This window comes from Lacerta agilis, chromosome 1, assembly GCF_009819535.1.
Source record: "Lacerta agilis isolate rLacAgi1 chromosome 1, rLacAgi1.pri, whole genome shotgun sequence".
Taxonomy (NCBI): domain Eukaryota; kingdom Metazoa; phylum Chordata; class Lepidosauria; order Squamata; family Lacertidae; genus Lacerta; species Lacerta agilis.
Genome location: NC_046312.1, coordinates 115,491,638 through 115,515,948, shown reverse-complemented (window position 1 = coordinate 115,515,948; position 24,311 = coordinate 115,491,638). Strand labels below are relative to the sequence as shown.

Sequence of the window (24,311 nt, the reverse complement as noted above, 5' to 3'; positions counted from 1 at the left end):
TGTCATGGCTGGAGCCTTCACATTTCTGAAATCCCATTGAGAACAGTTGATGCCAAGGAAGGCTGGGGGATATCAGTTTGGATAGGACAGGTGCCTTTTTGTTATGCTGTTTCTTCCATAGAATTTGAGGGCTGCCGCTGCTGTAGCAATGCAGGGCTTACAGAAATCTTCAAAGTATTGCCAGATTTTTCTTAAGTGTGTAGTTAACCCAAAGGGCTTGTAGTATTTGTGGTGCAAAGCAGAAAATCGACCATCAATTTCTGTGTGCAAAGCAGATTTATTGTAGAAAGTTTCTAGGGCGGGGGAATGAATCCAAAAGAGCAAACAAGTCTCAACAATTCCTGTAACATTACACACACTTCAGAACTCTGAATAATATAACTGAGACGACTGAGATGTTTCAGAGCTCTGAAGTACATGTAATGTAATTGAAGCAAGAGAGGATGTTTTTCCCCCCCAAGAGCTCTGATGTATGTGAAATGTAACTGAGCCAGTTGAGTCTTGCTTCTTTCTTTGGATTGAGATTTTCCCCCAGATGAAGAGATCAGATATAGCTTGAAATGCATTGTGCTTGTTACCATGCCTTCTGCAATAAATCTACTTTCTTCTTAATGTCAGACTGTTGGTTTTCTAATTTGTGTTGCTGGAGCCTGACCCTCTTGTCAGACTACCACGAATACTTTGATAGGGCTGCAAACCTATTTCATTTTTTAAAAAAGCTGATTAGCATGCTTTCTTCAATGAATTGCATAGCCAATGAGTTTGCGAACACTTGTCTGAAATAATTAACTCAGGTGCATAATGGAGAATGCAGCAAGGGACTGAGAAATAACCTGCTGGAGAAATTTTGTAGATGGATTTGTCCCCTTCACCCCAAATTGAGGGGCCGACAGCTTCCCACGTAATAATGCCTGCCCCTGCAAAGGAGTATGTGTGAAAGACATGGGTTACCTTTACTGTGTTAAGCTTTGCCAGAGGCTTAGATGTATGCCCAACTGAAATGATCAGCATGCACTAAAAGGTCTGTGAAGTTTTGTGAAGACTACAATTTGCATGGTTTGGTAAACTGCTTTGAGGTTTTGTTTTTTACAATCAAGCAGTATATAAATTTTATGAAGTAAAATAAAACTCCTCCAGTCTCCTATGGTGCTGGAGGAGACTCTTGAGAGTCCCATGGACTGCAAGAAGATCAAACCTATCCATTCTCAAGGAAATCGGCCCTGAGTGCTCACTAGAAGGACAGATCCTGAAGTTGAGGCTCCAGTACTTTGGCCACCTCATGAGAAGAGAAGACTCCCTGGAAAAGACCCTGATGTTGGGAAAGATGGAGGGCACAAGAAGGGGACGACAGAGGATGAGATGGTTGGACAGTGTTCTTGAAGTGACTAGCATGAGTTTGGCCAAACTGCGGGAGGCAGTGAAGGACAGGCGTGCCTGGCATGCTCTGGTCCATGGGGTCACGAAGAGTCGGACATGACTGAACAACAACAACAACAACAACAAAAATAAAACAGATATGGTGAAGGTTGTGCCAATCTTGACCAAGGGCAGTGGGGAATATTCAGTTTCCCCTGCCATTTGCAGTCTAGATGGAAGTTCTGGTTGCTTCAAGCTCACATGGTGCATGTTGTTGTTGCTGGCATCGGTCTGTCTCGAGAGACAATGGAGTGCACCTCCAGGGGGTGAAGCCAAACCGCTGTGTTAGTCACATCAAAGTGGCCTCCCCAGGGCACAAACCTGGGCAGTGTGTATGAAGGTCCTGGGCTGCCTAGGCAACAAGACCTACCTCTTGGTTTCACTGATGTGTCCAAAGGAAGGCAGAGCAATATGTTTAGCACCACCTTGGCCACAGGAGGACCAAGCCATTTAGGTTGTTCACTAAGAAAATGTTATGTCATTATTGTTAATTAAATTTCTATACTGCTCTTCATCTGAAGATCACAGAGTGGCTTCCAATATAAAAATCACAAAAATACATACCATAATAAGAAACAAAAACAGTAAAAAAAAAGAAAGGAAAGGAAAGGAAACACCACACAGATTAAAAGGCCATAGATTGTTTAATTAGCCAAAGCCCTAAGAGAAGAGGAATGTTTTTGCCTGGCACATAAAGATGCAATGGCACCAGGTGAGCCTCCCTGAAGAGAGCATTCCACAATCAGGGAGCCACCACCTAAAAGACTCATTCTCATGTTGCTACCCTCCAGACCTCTCATGGAGGAGGCACACAAAGAAGGGCATCAAGTGATCATTGCAGGCTCGGGGTCGGTTCATATGGGAAGAGGCAGTCCTTGAGGTATTGCAGCCTTGAGCTGTTTAAGGCTTTATAGATCAAAACCAGCACTCCAATTGGCAGCCAGCATAGTTGGGCCAGGATTGGTGTTATATGCTCAAACCGTCTTTCCCCAGTGAGCAACCTGGCTACTGAATTCTGCAGCAGCGGATGTTTCTGAACCATCTTCAGAGGCAGCCCTGTGTTTAATGCATTGCAGGAATCTAACCTAGAGGATACCAAAGCATAGACAACAAAGGTTAGGCTATCCTTGTCTGTATAAGGACACAACTGGGCCACCAGCTGACAGAAGCCACCAAGGCCATCTGAACCTCAAGCGAAAGCAATTCATCCAGATGTAGCCCCAGAATGGAAACCCGCTCCTTCAGAGGGAACGTGACCCCATCAAGAGCAGGCAGCCTCCCAGCCATCCAGTCTAGTGAACCAACTACTAACAGTCCCTTATAGTCTCATCTGAATTGATCTTAAGTCTCTTGGCCTTAACCCAGTCCACTGGATGAGACCCAGCATTCAGCAACAGCAGCCACAGTCCCAAGGGCTGGCTAATAGGACAACCGAAATTCCCCATGTTGGAGGAGCACAGTCACTAACTCCCCATACCATGTGCCCCATACCAAGCCTGCCCCACGTCCCACATCATACCTCTCTGAACTGCTGCAGTCAGGAGCTCACCTGCTCTCCCCAGCTCCTCTCTCCCCACTTTCCTGCCAGTAAATATACAACAATAAGTTGCTGTCCCTTTCATGACACACCAAATCAGCTGCCTGAGATAGTCACCTCACTCTACCTAATATTTGGGCCAGCCCTGTGGGATGGAGATTTCATACATAAATAGGTAATAAAAACTGATGATGTGATTCAGTTTATTGCACCGATTTTTGTTGCTGTGATGCATAGACAGGAAAATAGAAAAGGGTCCTCATTATAGGTAATGGTAAAGGGACCCCTGACTGTTAGGTCCAGTCGTGGACAGCTCTGGGGTTGCGGCGCTCATCTCGTTCTATAGGCCGAGGGAGCCGGCGTTTGTCCGCAGTCAGCTTCTGTGTCATGTGGCCAGCATGACTATGCCACTTCTGGCGAACCAGAGCAGCGCATGGAAACACCGTTTACCTTCCCGCCAGAGCGGTACCTATTTATCTGCTTGCACTTTGACATGCTTTTGAACTGCTAGGCAGGAGCTGGGACAGAACAACAGGAGCTCACCCATCTTGGGGATTCAAACCGCCGACTTTCTGATCGACAAGCCCTAGGCTCTGTGGTTTAACCCCACAGCGCCACCCGTGTCCCTCATTATACCCTCATTATACAGTGGTACCTCAGGTTACAGACGCTTCAGGTTACAGACTCCGCTAACCCAGAAATAGTACCTCGGGTTAAGAACTTTACTTCAGGATGAGAACAGAAATCATGCGGTGGCAGCGGGAGGCCCCATTAGCTAAAGTGGTACCTCAGGTTAAGAACAGTTTCAGGTTAAGAACGGACCTCCAGAACAAATTAAGTTCATAACCCAGGGTACCACTGTACCTCATTATACCACTGGTTAAATGCAGGGATGGGGGGGGGGGCGGCAGCAGTTTGCATTTTCTAAGCTGATAGGGACCCAGTAACTCCATTCCATGTGAGAATGTACCACTAGGTGGTGCTATCACAGAGCAAAGAATTACTTTGAAAAGGATGGCCTCTACAAAATATATTTTCTAAATATTGTTCTGGATAGGGTTTTTTTTTAAAAGTACTCCCTACCATGTTGACATCATCACAGAAAACATTTTGTTTGTTTGTGAGGATATTATTTACAGTGTACGTTTACCCGCTCGATTCAGTGAGACTTCCTCCAAGATTATTGTTTACAGGACTGCAGTCTGACATTAGCAGAACTGAAGCAGCAGTAAACAAAATTAAAAGGGCAAACTTTCTCTGTTAATGTAAGATTCTAATGTGACAATCTCTACAATAACATTAAACATATTAGTTCTAGGAGCCCTTTGTTCATTTATTTCTGTCAGTGTTTTGAAATGCAAGGGAGAAGGTGGTGTTTCAAATGTTGCAAAAAAAAATATTGCAACACCTGGTTCCTCATGACCAAGAAGCAATCGCCCCGCTTTGGGGTTGGTTGCATCATTTACTGCTCCTAAACTCTAAGGATATGCAGGTGAGTAAAACAGAGTGAAATGCAGCAGAGCTACCTCTCCTGGGATTTCCACACTGGAGAATTGCATTTAGATTTGGAGATCCTTTCTGTGCTAGGATGCACATTTATTCAAAGCTTCTCCCAGAGAATCTTGGGAACTGTAGTTTGCTGAGGGCCTGGATAAGTATGGCTCTTATCAGGGGGATACTACAGTTCCTGACATTCTTTGGGGAAAGAAATGTGCTTTCACTATGCCTTGAAAGTCCTTTAGTGGTATTGTGTGGATCTGACCCCAGACTGAAGCAGGGATATTTTTAGCTTGATACACCACAAGCACCTCAGGTGCTTGCATTTATCATAACCAGATAAATGTAACAGATGAGCAGGAAAGAAAGAAAGCAACAGTAATCACTCTAGGTCTGAACTTGGTTCCCGGGGGAAAGGGATAAGATGTTTCACAGCTGAAAACATAGCACTGTGCAGCACAAATTAGAACTGAGCCTCTTGGGCGTGCCAATCAGGAGGTCAGCGGTTCGAATCCCCACGACAGAGTGAGCTCCCATTGCTCTGTCCCAGCTCCTGGCTAATCTAGCAGTTCGAAAGCATGCCAGCGCAAGTAGATAAATAGGTACCTCTGTGGCGGGAAGGTAAACGGTGTTTCCGTGTGCTCTGGTTTCCGTCACAGTGTCCCATTGTGCCAGAAGTGGTTTAGTCATGCTGGCCACATGACCTGGAAACCTGTCTGTGTACAAACACCCGGCTCCCTTGGCCTGAAAGCGAGATGAGTGCCGCAACCCCATAGTCACCTTTGACTGGACTTAACCATCCAGGGGTCCTTTACCGTTACCTTTTTTTAATACATGAGGGAAAAGGTCTAGTTAGCCCTGCATTCTGTTTCCACCAATGGTCGGCATGATGCCCCTGGGAAGCTTACAGGCAGAGCATAGGACGGCCTGATGAAAAAAGAGGACAGAGCTCCTGCACATTTAACAGTTATGTAATAGAGGGAATTTCAGCAGGTCATGCAAGCTGCAGCTGCCAAAATTCCCTCTTCTGCACAAATATTAAGGGGGCAGGAGTCCTGTCCATCTTTGCATTGGGCCACCCTAGCAGACTGTAAAGGCAACAGTGTCAAATTTGTCAGGTTGCAATCAGTGGTGCAACTAGGTAATTTTAGACCCATGACTTAATGGAGGGGGATTTACAACTGTGTCTACATTTTTGATATATTAAAGCAAAAAAAGCAAAGCAAAATGCAGCTTGCCAACCCAGATGTAGGAAAAGAAATACTCTGAGAATGTGCAGCCTTGCCATTTAAACTGACTTAAATCATAACAAAATTAAAAATTTTAAAAAAAATCCTTCCAGTAGCACCTTAGAGACCAACTAAGTTTGTTATTGGTATGAGCTTTTGTGTGCATGCTCACTTCTTCATGCTCTGCCTGTAAGCTTCCCAGGGGCATCATGTTGACAGTTGATGGAAACAGAATGCAGGGCTAACTAGACCTTCCCCTCATGCATTAAAAAAAGTGTGCATGCACATGAAAGCTCATACCAAGAACAAACTTTGTTGGTCTCTAAGGTGCTACTGGAAGGATTTTTGTTTGTTTGTTTTGACTACGGCAGACCAACACAGCTACCTACCTATAATTAAATCATAACAGCATCTGTTTGCAACTGCCCCCATCACCTGTCATTCTGTGGGTCCCCTTTTGGGCTTCCCCTGGGCTTGCAGGTTCCTGGGCTTCATGTCTGAGTTCCAGTCCTAGCTGCACCACTGGTTGCCACCAAGAGACCACCTCTTAACCCTGCAGGAGACTTAAGCCGTAGCAACCTCTCCAGTCCTGCCCACCCAGGGGCGGAGGAAGGGGGTGCAGTGAGGGCGGTCTGCCCCGGGTGTCACCACTGAGGGTGGTGACTGCCAAGCGGCACTCACTGCAGGGCCTGCAGCACGCCTGGGAGTGACACGGTGGCTTGGGCACCTGCAGGCTCCACGCTGTAGGGCAGCTGAGTGGGAGGAGGCAGGCAGACTCCTCAGAGCATCCTGCCCCGGCTCTCCACGCCCCACAGGCGGCTGGCCCCGCTCCTGGGTGCAGGCATGCGCGCCACCCCAGGCGCCCGATCAGCTTGCTCCACCGCTGTGCCCGCCCACCCCTTTCACTGCCTACTCTGCAAGCAGGATCTCAGAAGTGCTGCGTTGCTGCAAATGGAAGAGGTATTGATAAGCAGGAGAAGGAAATCCTGAAGGACTGTGGCCTATTCATAATTATTATTATTTTTCTGTTAAGGTTTAGTGCAGCGTTTCCCAGCCTGGTATCACTCCCATTATCCCTGGCTATGCTGACTGCGGCTGATGGAACTTGTTGTCTAAAACATCTGGAGGGCACTGAGTTGGGGAAGGCTGATTTTACAGCATCTTCTTTAGCAAATGGCACTTTCAGAGAGATCACAGATTGTTCGTTTTTTTTTTTTTACTGTGCCACTCGAATTCCAATCTCAATGTGATTGATGTATGTACAGAATTTATTCCGTGGCCTGATACGCATCATATACATTCATTTAAACGTAATATGCTTCCACTTAAGTTTATGCTTCTCTCTTTTTTTTATTTCCATGAATAATCAAAGCGGGGGGGGACACACGACTCCTCCAAAGCTATTTACAGTTTATTAATTCTGCTCATAATAAAATGGAACGGAGGTTTGGAATTGCACGCTTTCTTGGCTGAAAGATAACTGCAGACTTCCCCCCCCGTCCCCCCCCCAATATAATGGACCAGTAACAAAGCTATTACAATGATAACGTCTCCATTTATAGATAAATCAAAATGTATATTTTCCAAGAATTGAGTAAAGTTAATTGAAAGTCTATAGTGCCTGCCTTAGAACTTTAAGGGCTTTTTCTTGCTTCTACATGTCTGGCCCATATGATAAAAAAAAAGCTTGTAAAAATTAATTGTATTTTGCCGTGTTGCCAGTGCTTTGTGCACAAAGAGCAGGCCTTAAACCACAGATGGGCAAAGGAACATTTGTGAACTACACTGGTGTGCAGATGTGGGACATTAGTGGACTTGATTAAATATAGATTAACTGGGTCTGGGATTATATGCAGTTTTTATTACACTTAGTGAGCTTTCAATGGGCCTCCCTTCAAACTCAGGGTTGAGTTGGACGACCAGTTGCTTTCCATCATGTAGTGCCTTTATTTAGTGCTGTGCATCACATGTTTGCTCAGAAGAAAATCCCTCTGGCTTTTGGTGGGTTTCCTCCAGGGGTAGGCAACCTAAGGCCCATGGGCCGGATGCGGCCCAATTGCCTTCTCAATTCGGCCTGCGGACGGTCCAGGAATCAGCGTGTTTTTACATGAGTAGAATGTGTCCTTTTATTTAAAATGCATCTCTGGGTTATTTGTGGGGACTGCCTGGTGTTTTTACAAGAGTAGAATGGGTGCTTTTATTTAAAATGCATCTCTGGGTTATTTATGGGGCATAGGAATTCGTTCATTCCCCCCCCCCAAAAAAAAATTATAGTTCGGCCCACCACATGGTCTGAGGGACAGTGGACTGGTCCATGGCTGAAAAAGTTTGCTGACCCCTGCCTCCCAGGAGAAGTGTGTATAGGATTGCAGCAATTATCCTTTACCTCACAACTGGCAGAAACTGAGCTGAACTGGGAAATAGCTGATGTTCACAGTTAAAAATCTCTCAAGCAATAATTCCTGCAGAGAGAAATTGGGAAAATCCCCTCCACGCGCTAAGAGGCTAGGGGAGAGTATCTAGGGGTGCCAGGATGAAACATGGAGAATGTGGCCCTCCCATTGATTTGTTATCTAGTCTGTCTGTATTGTTGGCACAGGAAAGGTAGCCTTGGACTGCAATTAGTATTGTTTTTAAATATGCTAGTCAGTTCTTTCCAAAAGATGACATGAGCATGTGTTTGCGTGTCAAGGCCCCGAGCCCTCCCCCGTTTGTTGAATAATGAAACACATGGACACCAGTAGTTTAGTTTAATGGGCAAATTAAGGCCACAACTTTATTGGTTACAGAATGTGAGTGGTATTGGCTTAGGCATTGGAATTGAACTGACTACGGTATATCTGACTCCTGCCCGCCATGCAGGTAGTCTAGTAAGGGTCAACCACCAGTAGGAGGAGCCCTGTTGATGTACATCAACTGAGAGCTCCCCCAGGGTTTAGTTTAGTTTAGTTTAGTTTAGTTTAATTTAAGCAGCTGCTTAAATTACAGTAAGCCACGCCCCTGGCCAACCGGATTGGTCAGTCAGGGGCATGACGCGGCCAGGACTCCCCTATGACGCGGGGGCATTGCCACGTCCCTGCTGTGCACGGAGAGAGAGCGTGGCCTGCCCGCAACACCGCCCCACAGGGAAGTGGAGCGGCATTATTATTATTATTGTTATTTATTGAATTTATATGCCTCCCTATACCCGGAAGTCTCACGGTGGTTCACAGAATAAAATCAAAATATAAAACCACAAAATACATAATCAAAATAAAAACAACAACCCAATAACCTCCCACCCACCCCCCCCAAAAACCACATTTTAAAGGGGCATAGGATCCTCACAATATTTAAAGTAAGACAATTAACAAACCTTCACAAGAGCCACTCATTGGAAATACCATGATCTCAGAAATGTTTGCAACAATACTTATATTTATATGCTGCCTTTCCATTAAAAACATGAGCTCAAAGCTACTTACAGCAAAATTTTGGAGTGCCCTTACACTCCCTCTCAGAAGGGAGGCTGCCCATGGGATAGCTCAGTTGGTTAGAGCATGGTGCTGATAATGCCAAGGCTGCAGGTTTGATCCCTGTATGGGGCAGCTGCATATTCCTGCATTGCAGGGGGTTGGACTAGATGATCCTCAGGGTCCCTTCCAGCTCTGCAGTTCTATGATTCTAAGGGACTTCCTCACCCAGTGCAGGCAAACAAGGCTCTACTTGACTGTGGTTTTCCTCTTAGTGGAATAAAAAGAAAGATAGTCATTGTAGGGATGAATAAGTGAATGTGAGGTTTCCCCCATCTCCAACAAGGATGCAAAATAAGTATCTCAACAGTCCATTTTACCCTAAATGCATTCAAAATTGCTGTCAGCTTTAAGACTATAGCAAATGTGCTCAGTAGAAAGACGTTGCTTTCCTTTAGTATTCATTTTTGTACTGACAGAGAAACAACTGGTTACCGTTCATTTAAATTTAGGAACTTTCAAAAAGGTGCTGCTTGTATCCATTGGCTAGCTTTGAAAGCAAGACAAGAAGAAAACCTGTGCGGTTTGCACAATTCACAAATGTGAGCTGGGCTGCTAGACGTAGCATCTAATGCATGCATCTAAATTTGCTGCTCTGACATCCAGAGATATACCATATTTTTCTGTGTATAACACTCCCCTGTGTATAAGATGCCTCCTATTTTGGGGGACTCCAAATTAGGAAAATGGGAGGAGATTGCCAGGAGTTGTTGAGCATTTGCGGGGAGAGGATTGTCCAGAGTTGTTGAGCTTTCTTTGGGGGGGGGGGTGCCCCACAGTTGTTGAGCTTTTCTTAGCAGAAGCCGCCAATCACCCATCCAATTGCCACAGCAACAGCAAATCAACACCAGCCCTTGCCGCAACCACCAATAACACGCCAAATAGCCGCTGACAATCTCCGGGTCATGGCAGCAACCAATCCCATGTCCCCCCAATGCACTATCCGTATATAAGACAACCCCCCCCCCCTTTGTCATAATTTCAGAAGAAAAAACCTTGTCTTATACATGGAAAAGTACGGCATATATATGACAACGGAATTACAGTCATAACTTGGGTTATGGCCGCTTCAGGTTGCGCAATTTTGGGTTGCGCACCACGCCGAACCCAGAAGTAACGAAATGGGTCACTTCCGGGTTTCGGCGCTCGCACATGCACAGAAGTGCTAAATCGCGCTTTGTGCACGCGCAGAAGTGCCGAATTGCATCATGCGTGCGCACAGGCGCAGCGGCGCGGGTTGCGAACGCTGCAGGTTGCGAACGCGCCTCCCGCATAGATCAGGTTCGCAATCCAAGCGCCCACTGTATTAATTCTTCCTCTTGGAACTTGCTCCTTTTTTTGTGCTGCTCTATACATTTGATCCCCTAACTTTAAGGCACTTCGTATACCTTCTAGGACACAAGCCTTGTAATAAATTCAGTTTCAATTCAATAAATGTCTGCGCTATCAAAATATTTCATTGTTTCAGCTGCTGCCTATGTAGTAAAATGTGATTTTTCTCTGGGAAACCTAGCAATCCAGGGGAAAATGCTGGCAGCTTAACCATTCGGCATGTTTGTGATTGTGAGTCTATGTGTATGTGTATGTGTATAGATGTAAAATTTCCTAGTAAAGCATAAAACAAGGATGCCTAGAATATTGATTGCCATGTCTGTCTTGATTTTATTTATATTCTCAATTCAGTGTTTTCTATGAGGGTAGTGGTGGTGCTGGCCGTGCTCTGATTTTGTACTTTGCTTTGACAAGGTCCACCTTCAGTGCCCCTTCACCACACAGCAAGCTCCAAAGGTCAGTGGTCTTCTGAATGTGCATGCCTGCTTTCCTTTTAGTGAGTTTGGGATTTTGTTTCCTTTATTGTTATTATTTATTTCGTAAAATTTGTATACCGCTTTAAGGAGTGTCTCCATCCCCATCCTTCTGCCCGGACACTGAGGTCCAGCTCTGAGGGCCTTCTGGTGGTTCCCTCACTGCAAGAAGCGAAGTTACAGGGAACCAGGCAGAGGGCCTTCTCAGTAGTGGCTCCATCAGATGTCAAGGAAATAAACAGCTTTCTGACTTTTAGAATACATCCGAAGGCAGCCCTGTTTAGGGAAGTATTTAATGTTTGGTGTTTTATTCTGTTGGGAGCCGCCCAGAGTGGCTGGGGAAACCCAGACTGATGGGCAGGGTATAAATAATAAATAATAAATATTATTATATGGTAGGAATATATAACACACGCGTGCCCACACAAAATTTGCTCTTTGCAAATGCTCAAAACTGAGTAGCCTCAGCAGAGAACTTCATGGTTGATAACTTCGGAGAGCAACTAATTAAAGGGGTGGTAACCAGACCTTCCAAGTGTCCCTATTTTCGAGGGATGCCCCTGATTTAGAGAAGCTGTCCCGGTTTCTGATTGTATCCCAGAATGTCCCTTTTCCTTAGGATGTCCCTACTTTCATTGGAGAAATGTTGGAGGGTATGGAGTTATCCTATCCCTGAGCTGTCTGAAGGAAATCCTGTATAGGGGAGGCTTTTTAAATGTTCAATGTTTTATTATGTTTTTATATATGTTGAAAGCTGCCCAGAGTGGCTGGGGCAACTCAATAAGATGTGTGGGACACAAGTAGTAAAATTCTGATTATAGAATGGGATGTCCCTGTTTTCATCAGAGAAATGTTGGAGAGTATGTGTAACTATTCCCCCTCCAAACTGTATGCTTCTGGAATGGAATCTTTTCGTTTGTCTAGTAGCTAATTTAGATTATATAAGCGGAAAACTGGGACGCGGGTGGCGCTGTCCGTTAAACCACAGAGCCTAGGGCTTGCCGATTGGAAGGTCAGCGGTTCGAATCCCCGCGACGGGGTGAGCTCCCATTGCTCGGTCCCTGCTCCTGCCAACCTAGCAGTTCAAAAGCATGCCAAAGTGCAAGTAGATAAATAGGTACCACTCCAGTGGGAAGGTAAATGGCGTTTCTGTGCGCTGCTCTGGTTCGCCAGAAGCGGCTTTGTCATGCTGGCCACATGACCTGGAAGCTGTACGCCGGCTCCCTCGGCCAGTAACGCGAGATGAGCGCCGCAACCCCAGAGTCGGACACGACTGGACCTAATGGTCAGGGGTCCCTTTACCTTTAGGGGAAAAACTGTGGGATGTAAAAAGAACAGGGGCAGTCAAACCCAACTTTTTCTAGAAGGTTGTCTCAGTCCTCAAGCCGGAACTTCCTGTCTTCCTGGACTGAGACAAAACTTCCTTATATGGAACTCTACAGTTGGGAGCGAACTCCACAGTTGGGAGCGGCCAACTGTAGCTTAGGCCGGGCTCCATTTTGTCGCTGGTCAGTTGTCGTGTTGATCTCTCTCTCTGACAGTTTAAAAGCAGCATTACTAAAAATGTACCGTTGGCACTAGGCCAAGAGTAGAAAAGGGGGACTTTCTCTCATAAGGAGAAAGTCACCACATGTATATTGTTTAGTAACTTTTAAGCCTGCCTCTAGGATCCTGTATGTGACTAGATGATTACTTGTGAGTAAACGTTTTTCACTTGACCGAAGACTGTGAAGTGTCTTATTGAAAGAGGGATCAAAAGGGGAAGACACCAGGACAACATTTTTATGACTCTAGCGAGTCTATGCAAACTATCCGCTGTGCATGTGAGGTAAAAAGGGAATGTTAGCTCTGCTATTATCGAGCTTGTAAACGCAAGTTGGGATAGGATATCTAAAACAATATATCCTCTCCCACATCCCTCAACATTCCCACAAAAACTGCTCACCAGCATGAACCTAAATGCTACTTCAGAAATAAGAATTGATATCCAACCTCAGTGGTTTCCTGGCTTTAAAACAATGATAGTCTGAGAGATCATATCTCCTTATATGAACCTGCCTGGGTGCTAAGTTCCACTTTCCATCAATATCAGAAGTGCATTGGTGGTGATATATGAGAGACTTTTCTGTGGCTGCTGCCTTACTATGGAATTCCCTCCCAGGAGTGGTTAGGCTGGCTCCTTCTTTGTTATCCTTCTGCCAGCAGGCTAAGACCTTCCTATTCAGACAAGCCTTTCAAAACTAAGGTACAGGTGATTCTCACCACAGGGCTGCTGTCAGGCCAATTGTATTTCACTTATATATTTGTTTTTAACTGGTTTGTTTTTATTGCTCTGTATTTTATGACATTTTTAAATGTTGTAAACCGCCTTGAATTCCAGTTTGGAAGAAATGTGGGCTATAAAGATACTAAACAACAACAACAACAACAACAACTGATAAGTCAGAGGAATTCATTCTCCCCGCCCTGGTTACTTAGACCACAGTAAACACAGCTCTCTTGGACAGAGAAATATTTTTGCGGAGTTCTCAAATGCCTTTAAAATGTATCAACAGCTGTTTCTGGGGTGTTTTTTTCTGGTCTCCGTATCAACTACTGCCAAATTAATTTGGCCTTAGTTATGAAGGAGATTTTGAAAGAGTGGTTAGATCAACAATCTCAGCTATTCATCATAGCTGTTCTGTATCAGGTCTCCTTCGGGATGGGTTGGCAACACGTGTGGACTAAGCAGCAACAGTTTTAATGTGTTTTATATTCATTATCTTTTTGCAAAAGCTATTCCATTTAGAATCTAAAGTGTTTCCGGTATATGTAGGCACTTTAGCCTCTATCATGCAACATATATTATGCTAGTGTCTATAAAAGTTAAGCTGTTCTCCTCCTGGGATTTCAGCAGCAAGCTTTGCAGTTAAGTAGCAAAATTAGAATATCTGCTCTTTTGCAAACTCCACTCCTCTCAGAAAAGAGCAGAACACATAATGATGTGTCTTGTTTCTTGAGTAAAAGGTTGAAGAATCTGAACCTAAATGTAGAAAAAAAGCACCAGCTTTTAGCAACTTCCTTTCTGTCTTTAAAAATAATAATAATCGTATTGTTCTTGTGTGCTATATGAAAGTACCATTGCAAATACTCCCAGAACAAAATGTGGCGTAGAAGCACTCGACAACAAACCCACCGAAATAAAGGAGAGTTGCACAACAGCACAGTTGATGGTGGGTGTGGTATATTTGTGAAATCTGTGCAAGATTGAAGAAGGCACCCAATTATTGCTGCCTTTTTTCTTGGGTATTGCTCTGAAGTATCCACATAATTATTTACATAACATACTCCAGCTATGCTATGGTACCTGGAGTACCTGGCAAATGGTGCAACTGTATATGTGTCTTCTTGGGGAAAGACCCATTGAGTTAAATGGGGCTTAACTTCTGGTAAGTGTGTGTAAGGTCCTCGGTTAGTTGCTCATGAGTAAGCAGGCAAAACTCCATCCTTTCCTTTAGTAGTTTTATTGTGCATACTATGTACAGTGCAGAGCTAATAAGTTCATGTCCGTATCAAACATCGGCAGAATCCGGGAATGGCCCCTCTGGCTCTGACCCCAACAAAAGAGTTTCAGTACAGTGGTACCCCGGGTTACGTCCTTAATTCGTTCCGGGTTACAGTACGTAACCCGAAAAGGATGTAGCCCGAATAATTCGTGCGCAGGCGGATAAAACAAAAACAAAACACTTCTGCACATGTGCAGACCGCAAAAACGCTTCTGCGCATGCACGAATCGCGCACGCTTCGGGTTGCGCTTCTGGGTTAGTGGAGTTCGTAACCCGAAAAGTACGCAGACCGAAGCGTACATAACCGAGGTATGACTGTATATGAAAACCCCGCCTTCCATCCTTTCGTTTCACCCCTGAGCGCCTTTGGGGAGACGGAAATTGCATGCCTCCTTCCTCGCCCTTTGGGCTGGGAGAGTGCAGGGTCTCTCCCTGAGTCCCATGCCCTTCCCCACTGGAAGCCTCGCTGCTTCCTCCGCTGCCAGAGGAGGTGCTGCTGGTCAGGTGGGGCCGGGACTGTCTGTAGCATCCCGAGAGCCCTTCCACCACCTTGTGCTGCGCCGGGGACAGTTCCCTGACAGTGTGTATTGCACTGCGGCCTAAGTGAAGAAATGTTTTACAGTACAGTGGTACCTCGCTAGACTAATGCCTCGCTAGACGAAAAACTCGCTAGACGAAAGGCATTCGCTAGTGAAAGACTGTCTCACAAGACGAATTTTCCTATGGGCTTGCCTCGCAAGACGAAAAATTTCCGCGATTCCCCCCTCCCCCCGTCAAACCGCTATTCCCCCGTTGGTGCTTCGCAAGACAAAATTTTCGCTATACGACAGCACTCGCAGAACGAATAAATTTCGTCTTGCGAGGCACCACTGTATATAAAAGATGCAGCAGCTGGTCTGAAGCCACAAGCACTATAAATGATTTTATCCATTAGCAAAAGTTTGTGTGTGTGTGTGTGTGTGTGTGTGTGTGTGTGTTTTAACTCATGTTATGCACAGTCTTCTACATTTTTGGCATGATACTTCCACAGATTATATAGATTCCTTTATAGATCCCTTCTCTTGCTTACACTTCAGCCAAAAAAAAAGGAATAGTTCTGGCTGCAAACCTTTAAACCAAAGGGGTGGAAAAATAATTTAAAAGTATCTTCTTTTAAACGTGTCCTGACAATAAAAAGCAATAATTCTGTGGAGAGCATCCAAGGGTTGGGGGATCGGTATTGGCTATCTAAACCTACTAAGAAATTATTAGTTCCCAGATGTTGGAACAAAAGGAAGCATTTTTTCCAGTGTACCCAATAGCCTGTGTTGTTTTTTTTAAACAAGCCAGCAAACAAACAAACAACCGAACATGAATGACGATCCACTGTTGTCCTTGAAATCTCTATATTTTGGGTTACGAAAATGCTTACTAGCAATGCAAGTGAGAATATCAAATGTCCTTTCAGTATAACACACAGCCGCTATGCTAATTGAATTTTCTTCCTGGGTGATTACTTACATTTTAAACGTGGACTCTGGTTTTGTTTATTTAATAGTTCCTCTTTCCAGTTATATACCATTGGCTGTGATTTTTTGAATAAAGAAGACTGTTCAGAATTAACATGCTTTCTGTAAAGCAAGGAGGTGGGGGGGGAGAGAAAGAAACAGGAGTTTGCTGCAAACAAGGCACTTTTAACATCTGAAAGAAGTGTTAACACTTTATTTACATTTAAATTAAAATGGAAACTTATTTGTGTGTTATGTTTCTGAAAGGTGTGTGGCACATCTGCAGAGGCCTATTGTTTATTCATGCTGTAAATCCTTTGAAATGTGTTAAAATGCTTCCCACTCATTATAAAAATCCTGCCACCCATGGATTAGGACTTTGATGTCACCAATCCTGCTTCAAAGGGTTCTTTCAATGCTATTAATCACAGTTTAGCCTCTGAAGATATGTAGCCAGAGAAAACATTTGGACATCTTGTGCTCCACTCACTAAAAACTTTGAAATGTATCTATAGAATGGCTTGCACATGCATGGTCTACATCACTTCCTTTCTTCCTCTCCACGGTTTTATTTTTAAAAATCTCCCTCCCAGTCTCCCCACCCACCCCCCCACCCCTCTCTCTCTCTCTCTCTCTCTCTATATATATATATATATATATATATATATTTAAGTTGTCAATGAATATTCTCCATATAAATCAACATACATCTATTGACTCGCAACATCTATCACACAAAATGGGCACGATCCAACCAAAGCTGGCCACTTTTCGGTCCCCTTGATTTCAAGAAGAAAAACTTAAGCACATACTTAATCTTCCTTTTTGAAACCAATGGGATTCTAAAGTGTTTAACTTGGGCTGGATCAGGCCCATAATTGTTAACCGATTAGTCAAGGCGGCCTTTGAAATCGTAGCCCCAGGAGGTCATGAAGTTCAAGCTTCTTATCCCACCCCAAGGCAAATTCTCCACAGGTCAGCCCCCCCCCCCCATGGGTTAATCTACATCATCCAGATTAGATCGTGCTACAATGGGAAAGCCACTTACATCTGAAGAGCAAGCAAAGTTTTAATGTCAGAAAATCAATGATGGTTTTATCATGTTCTCATAACCTTTGAGTCAGAGGTGGCGCCTAAGTGCATCAGAGATCTTGAGAATCCATGCGCAGTGGATTCTGAGTAGTGCGTGCAAGTGCTGATGAGCGATCAGTCGTTCATTATCCAGACTTCTGCTCTCCTCCTTAGGTTCAACTTAGATTCTCCAATGCTTATCAAGCCAAGATGCAACAGCCCCCATGGACTGTGTTCACACAACCTTTTTATATAATGCAGTTGTACCTTGGAAGTCCAACAGAATCCGTTCTGGAAGTCCATTCAACTTCCAAAACATTTGGAAACCAAAGCATGGCTTCCGATTGGCTGCAGGAAACTCCTGCAGCCAATCAGAAGCTGTGGAGGGCCCGTCGGACGTTCAGGTTCCAAAATGTCCGAGTATCAAGGCGTTCGGGACCCAAGGTACAACTGTACAAAGAAATGAGGTGGTAGAATCTGGAGTCTTCCACATCGTAGTACAGATAGGAGGGTAAATTAGGTCATATTTTTGAATGTTCGGCCATTGGGAAATTTATTTGCATGTAATAGAACTAGTACATTGGGCAGAGTACAATTCTAAACTCCCCTGTCCTACTGTGCTAGTTTACAACATGCAGAATACTCTTTTGGATAAAAATCTGTCTTTTCCTGAAATCCAATGTGGGACAGCTCAAAGGACTCGGCAAATTCACTTGCTCACCTTTGTTTGGTATATTTTGTACCTGATGGATGGATGGATGTGGGCCATGGTAAATTCAAGCCCAGTCACCCGATTAAGTGAAATCCTATACAAGTTTACTCAGAAGTAAGTCCAATTATGTTCACTGGGGCTACTCCCTTGCCTGTTTAGCATGACAACCTTAAATATCTGAAGAAGTGTACATGCACACGAAAGCTCATACCAATAACAAACTTAGTCGGTCTCTAAAAAAAATTATTTTGTTTCAATCTTAAATACACTTATCTTGTGTGTTGGTCCATTTGTGTATTCTAATGTCAATGTGTAAATCAGTCAATGACAATTGGGCACGCAGTTTAGATGAGTAAAGGCTTTGTGCCTGCCATCCCTCATGTCCTGTATAAACCAGACCCCATAGAACATTTCCCAGAGATTCCTCTCTCTCGCCTTGTAAAGTGGTTTTTAAATGGTGAAGCAGATTCTAAAAATGTATTGGCTATTATATAAATGCCCTGGGTTAATTAATTTGAAAGAAAATATGCTGGTGATGGGTAATCATTTGAAGAACAGCAACCTTCCACAATTATGCATTAAAACCAGAGAGAGAGATATCACCTACTTACCTTCCCTCTTAACTTTATTATTGTGTTCACATTAATAAACACCCATCATTCAGCCCGGACACTGAGATCCAGTGCCGAGGGCCTTCTGTCGGTTCCCTCACTGCGAGAAGCAAAGCTACAGGGAAGCAGGCAGAGGGCCTTCTCGGTAGTGGCACCCGCCCTGTGGAACGCCCTCCCATCACAGGTCAAGGGAATAAACAACTACCTGACATTCAGAAAATACCTGAAGGCAGCCCTGTTTAGGGAAGTTTTTAATCCGTGATATTTTAAATGTATTTTAATATTTGATGGAAGCCGCCCAGAGTGGCTGGGGAGACCCAGCCAGATGGGCGGGGTACAAATAATAATAAATTATTATTATTATTATTATTATTATTATTATTATTATTATTATTATTATTACTACTACTACTACTACTACTACTACTACTACCACCACTTTTCAGGGTTCCCTTCCTACTCATGGCTATTTTTTTGTGGGAAGCAACCCACTAACATGGACTATTCGCCTTATGTAGTACAACCCTGCAAATGTTTCAGAAAGTAAAAAGTTTAAAAGTCCATAGCATACCAAAGAGGGAGCTGCCCCCTCCACCTCAGTTTTCACCTATGGTTACAAGAATTATTCCATGTAGGTAGGGAAAAAAGCCCAAAATGGTAGCCCTACGACTCAAGGTCTTGAAGCAGTCTCAGTATAAGGAGATGTCAAGAATGAAGCTTGCGACAAGCCCAAAGAGCCAAGGCAGGCGTCCATGTAGCAAAACCAGCCCTGAGCTGAGCGTTCGCCAAACCAGGATCTCTGCAGTTACTTAATGGAGCTGAACTGAAGACATGGCCCATGGTTGGGCTTAGGATTCAGCAGGTATGAGGCAGTGCCCTTTTGGCAAGGAAAGGACACAGGTTCTGATCTGCTACTTATACCAGGACTGATGGGTCCAGAGGCTAAGAACTTCCTCCAGTTTGATCAACTGTGGCCTTAATCCCAGACTCCACTGTTGTGACGGTTCACATCTTTGCCTGAAGAGGGCTTTGGCTCCTGAGCAAACTCTTCCAACAAGCCTACTAGGTTAGGTCCCAGCCTCAGCTCCTTCTGAACTGCAATATGCTGATTCTAGCAATCCAGCAGGTATAATCTTCACACATATACCGATAGATGGGGCGTAGGGTTTAGGATCATACCTGCTTGGCCTGCTCCTGACCGCCATACATTCAAGATGCACTCTACACCTGCATGCATGTGCACGATCCTCATCCCGCAACAATTGAGAGTTAGGCACCGATAACACATAGGGAGTGTATGGGTATTTTGCCTGTACTTGCAGAGGCCTTTTAGGGTTGCCATATGTCCTCTTTTTCCACAACACGTCCTCTTTTTCATGATGAGAGTCGTCATAGACCACCCAGTGGCGGATTTACGTATAAACTAAACAAGCTGTAGCTTAGGGCCCCACTCTCTTGGGGGCCCAAAAATGTAAAGAAAAAATAAAGTGGATGTACATTTCCAAAATATAAGATAGAAAACAAAAAAAAAACAAAAAAAAAAACCCACATACAGCAACAGTGTTTTGTGTTGTGTAGGCTCCTATGATGTACATATTTTGTTATGTGCAAATGGCTTTAGATACTTATTAGGTCCATAAATTACCATATAGCATATATTCAACACAAAAAACAGCAACCATTTGTTGTTGACAAAGGACAGCTGGACTTAAGGGCCCCATTGCCTTCAGTAGCTTAGGGCCTCATCAAACCTAAATCCTGCCCTTTAGACATCCATAGTTTTTTGTTTATTTTTTTATTAAAGATTTTCTTGATTTACAAAAGTGTGTGCAATGTCTCTCTCTCGTATTTTTTCCATGTATTATTTTTACAAATCAGTTTCATTTGTCAAGACATTTTGAAGAAAAGGGGGAAAGAGGTGGAGGGGGAAGATGGGTGGGGTTGGGGTCGGGTGATGATGTTTCTATTTTACTTAATATATGTAGGGTTTTGTGTCAGTGTGGCTTGTGCAGGTTCTCTGCTGTTCGCTTGTGTTCCTTTGGTGGTGAGAGAGGTTGGGGTTGACCTAGGGTGTGGTTGTTCATTTGTGGTTGGCTGTGGTGGTCTTTGTTTTCATGTGTGAGTGGGGTGGGTGGATGTTTTGGATCAGGTTTGCCATTTTGATTCGTATGCTGTTGGTGGATTTTTGTCATTGTCTTGTTGGGCTGTGTGTGTGATAAAGGGGAGCCATACCAGGGTGAAGGTGCCTTCTTCTATTTGTCCCCGTATCAGTTTCAGTTTATTGGTTACCGGTAATTTTTCTAGTAAGGCTGTTTCCCATACTATTTGGTACCATTGGTCCATGCTTACTCCTGACAGTTCTCTCCAGTGTCTGGTTATTATGTTTCTGGCTGCTGAAAGTAGGTGGGTTATGAGTTCTTTGTGGTGTAAGTGGGCATTATTGTCTTGGAAGATGTATAGGAAGGCCAATTCTGGGGTGATTTCTAATACCTGCTTGGTTATTTTACATATTTCTCGTATGGTTGTTGTCCAGAAGAGTTGTATTTTGGGGCACTCCCACCACATGTGGAGGTATGTCCCTGTGGAGGTGCACCCTCTCCAGCATTTTGGTGAGGTTCCTGGGCGTATTAGCGCTAGTTTTCTTGGTGTTAGGTGCCCCCTGTAGGTGAGTTTCAGAGTGAGTTCTTTTCTTTTTGTTGATATGGATTTAAAGGGGGGGGGTTAGACCACATTCTGGTCCATTGAGTGGGGTTAATCTCATAGCCTTTGTCATCCTCCCATTGATTTTTGAGTACGTCTAGGGAGTTCATGGGATTTTGGAGTAGCATTTTGTATATTGCGGATACCATCCCTCTACCATGTCCCTCTGTTGTTAGGAAGAGGTATTCGAAGGTTGTCAGGGGTCTAGTTGCAGCCGATTTTACTACTGGATTGTTTAAGAGGGCATGTAATTTGTGATGTGTTAACCAGGGCATTTGGGTGTCTTCTAGATTGTCTTGTATTTCTTGTGTTGACAAAGGTTTGTTATTTTTATAGAAGTCTATTAGGCGATATAGGCCTTTGGTTTATCTGGAGGTTTTGTGCTGTGTGGTGGAATAATGGGTGGTACGCCAGGGGAATTAGTGGGGATGGGGTTGGGGATAGTTTGCCTATTACTGTTTTCCATGCTTTGAACATGGTCTGTGTGTACCTGTTAAGTGTTGTGGGAATTTTCCTTAGTTTGTTTGGGAGGAGAGGGTATGCGGCGGTGCAGGTATTTTCAATTGTTCCCCTCTCTAGGTGTATCCATTGTTTTGTCTCATCTTCTAGTATATATAGGATTATATGGCGTATTTGGTTGGCAATTTAATATGTTTATATGTTGAGGATTCCCCATCCTCTTTCTGAGGTGGGGAGGTGCAGGTATTTGGGGCTTATTATTGGTTTTTTGTGAGAGAAGATAAAGGAGTGTAGTTTTCTCTGCCATCAGCAGAGTTGGGTTTGGGGAGGGTTTGGAATAGGTAGGTTAGTTTTGGGGTAGACAACCATAGTTGAAGTCGGCAAATGTGTCCTCTTTTTTTGCTCTTCAAAATATGGCAACCCTTCTGGGGAAATGACATATTGGTGTTTTTGCAGAGAGTGCAATCCTATACCAGCCCCTTAGAGGTGGTATACATAGAGCTGTATGTGCAGAGCTCATTGCTACGTAAGAGAATAAGTTCTGCAATAACCTTTCTCTTCTTGCCCTGTTCCAGCTATCAGGTAGCATTCATTTGTGTCTTCCAGATATTGCTTTTCTTAGGCTTTTTGCCCATTGTCTAAATTTTTGCTTTCCTTCCTTCCCTCCTTCCTCTCTCTTTTTAACAGGCAACTTGGCTCAGGCGAGAGCCAGAGTGACCGCGGCGTCCAGATCTTTGCCTCCGCAGCTCAGTGCTGGTCGTATCAAGGTCAGTACACACCCAATGCCTTTGCCTGCGTATTTGAAAAAGTGATCTGAAATGCACTGCAGTTATACCGAATGCCAGGTCCTTTACTGTTTCACGTCCACTTGGTTTACAGTTAGCAGGGGATCGGGAGTTTGTTTGTTTACAACACAGTGGTCAGACAAAGATAATTATATTTTATTCAGATTATATGTTTTCTTATTGTTCACCGAATTCTTCGCGGAAACTGTTCATTTGTAAAATCCAAATCATCTCCTCCCCTCCAAATAAACTTTATAAAATTGGGGGGGGGGGGTTTCCCATTAAAAAAAGAAAACAGGTTTTGCTAAATCGCCCTCCCCATTTAATAGGGGAATCTCTCTTTTGATCATCATAATCTTTTCCCGCCGTACTTTTGCCTAAGCACTTCCCTTTCAGTTGCACACACAGGAGGATTAATTTGTAATCTTCCTCTGGGGAATGATTCATTAGTTTGTCAGTAATCAAACACAGGCCCTTAGGTCCCATCCTCCCACCCACCCACCCCAACCCCGATCTGGGTCCACATCAAACATAGGGGTTTGAACATGCCTGTCTGGATCAGGTTTTTGCTTATGAGTCAGACCAGCAGTTTGGCAGAAACCAGGGACAACGCTAAGCTTTTTAAAGCTTCTTCACAAGATCCTCTCCTCTTCCCTGTTTTATCTAGTTCTCTTGACTATGAGAGAGAATACCCAAACATTAACTCTTAGGAATAGCCTTGTCTGGAGCATACAAACATTCACTCAATAGCCCTGCTGAACTAGCCATTACAGATATATGCTCTCCCCTCTCTCCTTTTATCACCGATCTGGTGAAACTTAGCAGATCATGCAAAACTGTCTTCATGCTCAGAGTTTCCCCGCCTTGCTGCTTGCTTCAGCTTTGTTTTACTGAATTTATTTATTTAGCAAGGTTTATATGTCACTTAATTTTTTAAAAAAGAAATCTGAATGGTTTGCATTCAAATGGTTGGATCAAAACAAGCAGTTTTAAAAACATAATATGGATACAGTACTAAAATGTGTTTTATTCCCTATTGGGGGAAAATGTGGGGCATAAGTAAAATTATTATTATTATCAGTGCTTTTTTTCTGGTGGGACGCAGGGGTACGCATACCCCTAAACATTTTCTGAATCTATGTACTTTTGTCCATTTACTGTATTTATTTTTCCCAATTTGAACTATAAAATGGTGATTATCTTGAGTCAAAATGAGAGTACCCCTAAACATTTTTAAGAAGAAGAAAAAGCACTGATTACTACTACTACTACTACGTTTGGAGAGGGCTGCCTAAACAAAAAAGCTTTTAGAAGATGTCAAAAACAGCGCAATGAAGGTGTCTGCCTAATACCAATAAGCAGGGAGTTCCAGAGAATATGTAGGTGCTGCCATGTTAAAAAATTGATTTCCTACAAGTAGCGAATGAACATTATGTGGCGCTTGTAAGAGTGCCAGCTCAACAGCTTGAAGCAGTCAGGTGGGCACATTTGGAGCAAGGCATAAGGAAGGAAAGAAGGAAGGAAGGAAGGAAGGAAGGAAGGAAGGAAGGAAGGAAGAAAGAAAGAAAGAAAGAAAGAAAGAAAGAAAGAAAGAAAGAAAGAAAGAAAGAAAGATCAGCTTCTCCTTTCTGTCTCCCAGAATCAAAATTCAAGCATGATTCAGCCCTGGAATCCTTCCCCATGTCTTCTCTGGAAATTAGCCAGAATAATCAGAAGAGTTCTGAAATACCTCCTTTGCACCATTCCCTGTGGACATTCCCTGCAACGCTAAGCAGGAGGATTGATATTTACTTGGTCATGTGACCTTCTGAAATGTTTGATGCTATTTCTGCTGATGCAGCATTCCCCTTCCTTGTGCTATATTGGGCTTCCCTTTACAATCTCCCCCCTCCCCCCCCCGCCACCTTTTAAAGAGCCCCATACATTTCCTTTGTCACCTAGTCAT

General features: G+C 43.9%; 1 protein-coding gene across 1 annotated transcript in view; it reads left to right on the top strand.

Annotated features, from left to right (window-relative positions):
- Positions 1 to 24,311, top strand: part of MYO3B (myosin IIIB) — a 222,882-nt gene that overhangs the window by 116,355 nt on the left and 82,216 nt on the right. The window contains 1 exon segment of the mRNA XM_033168350.1: positions 22,264 to 22,348. Coding sequence (XP_033024241.1) covers positions 22,264 to 22,348 — 85 coding nt within the window.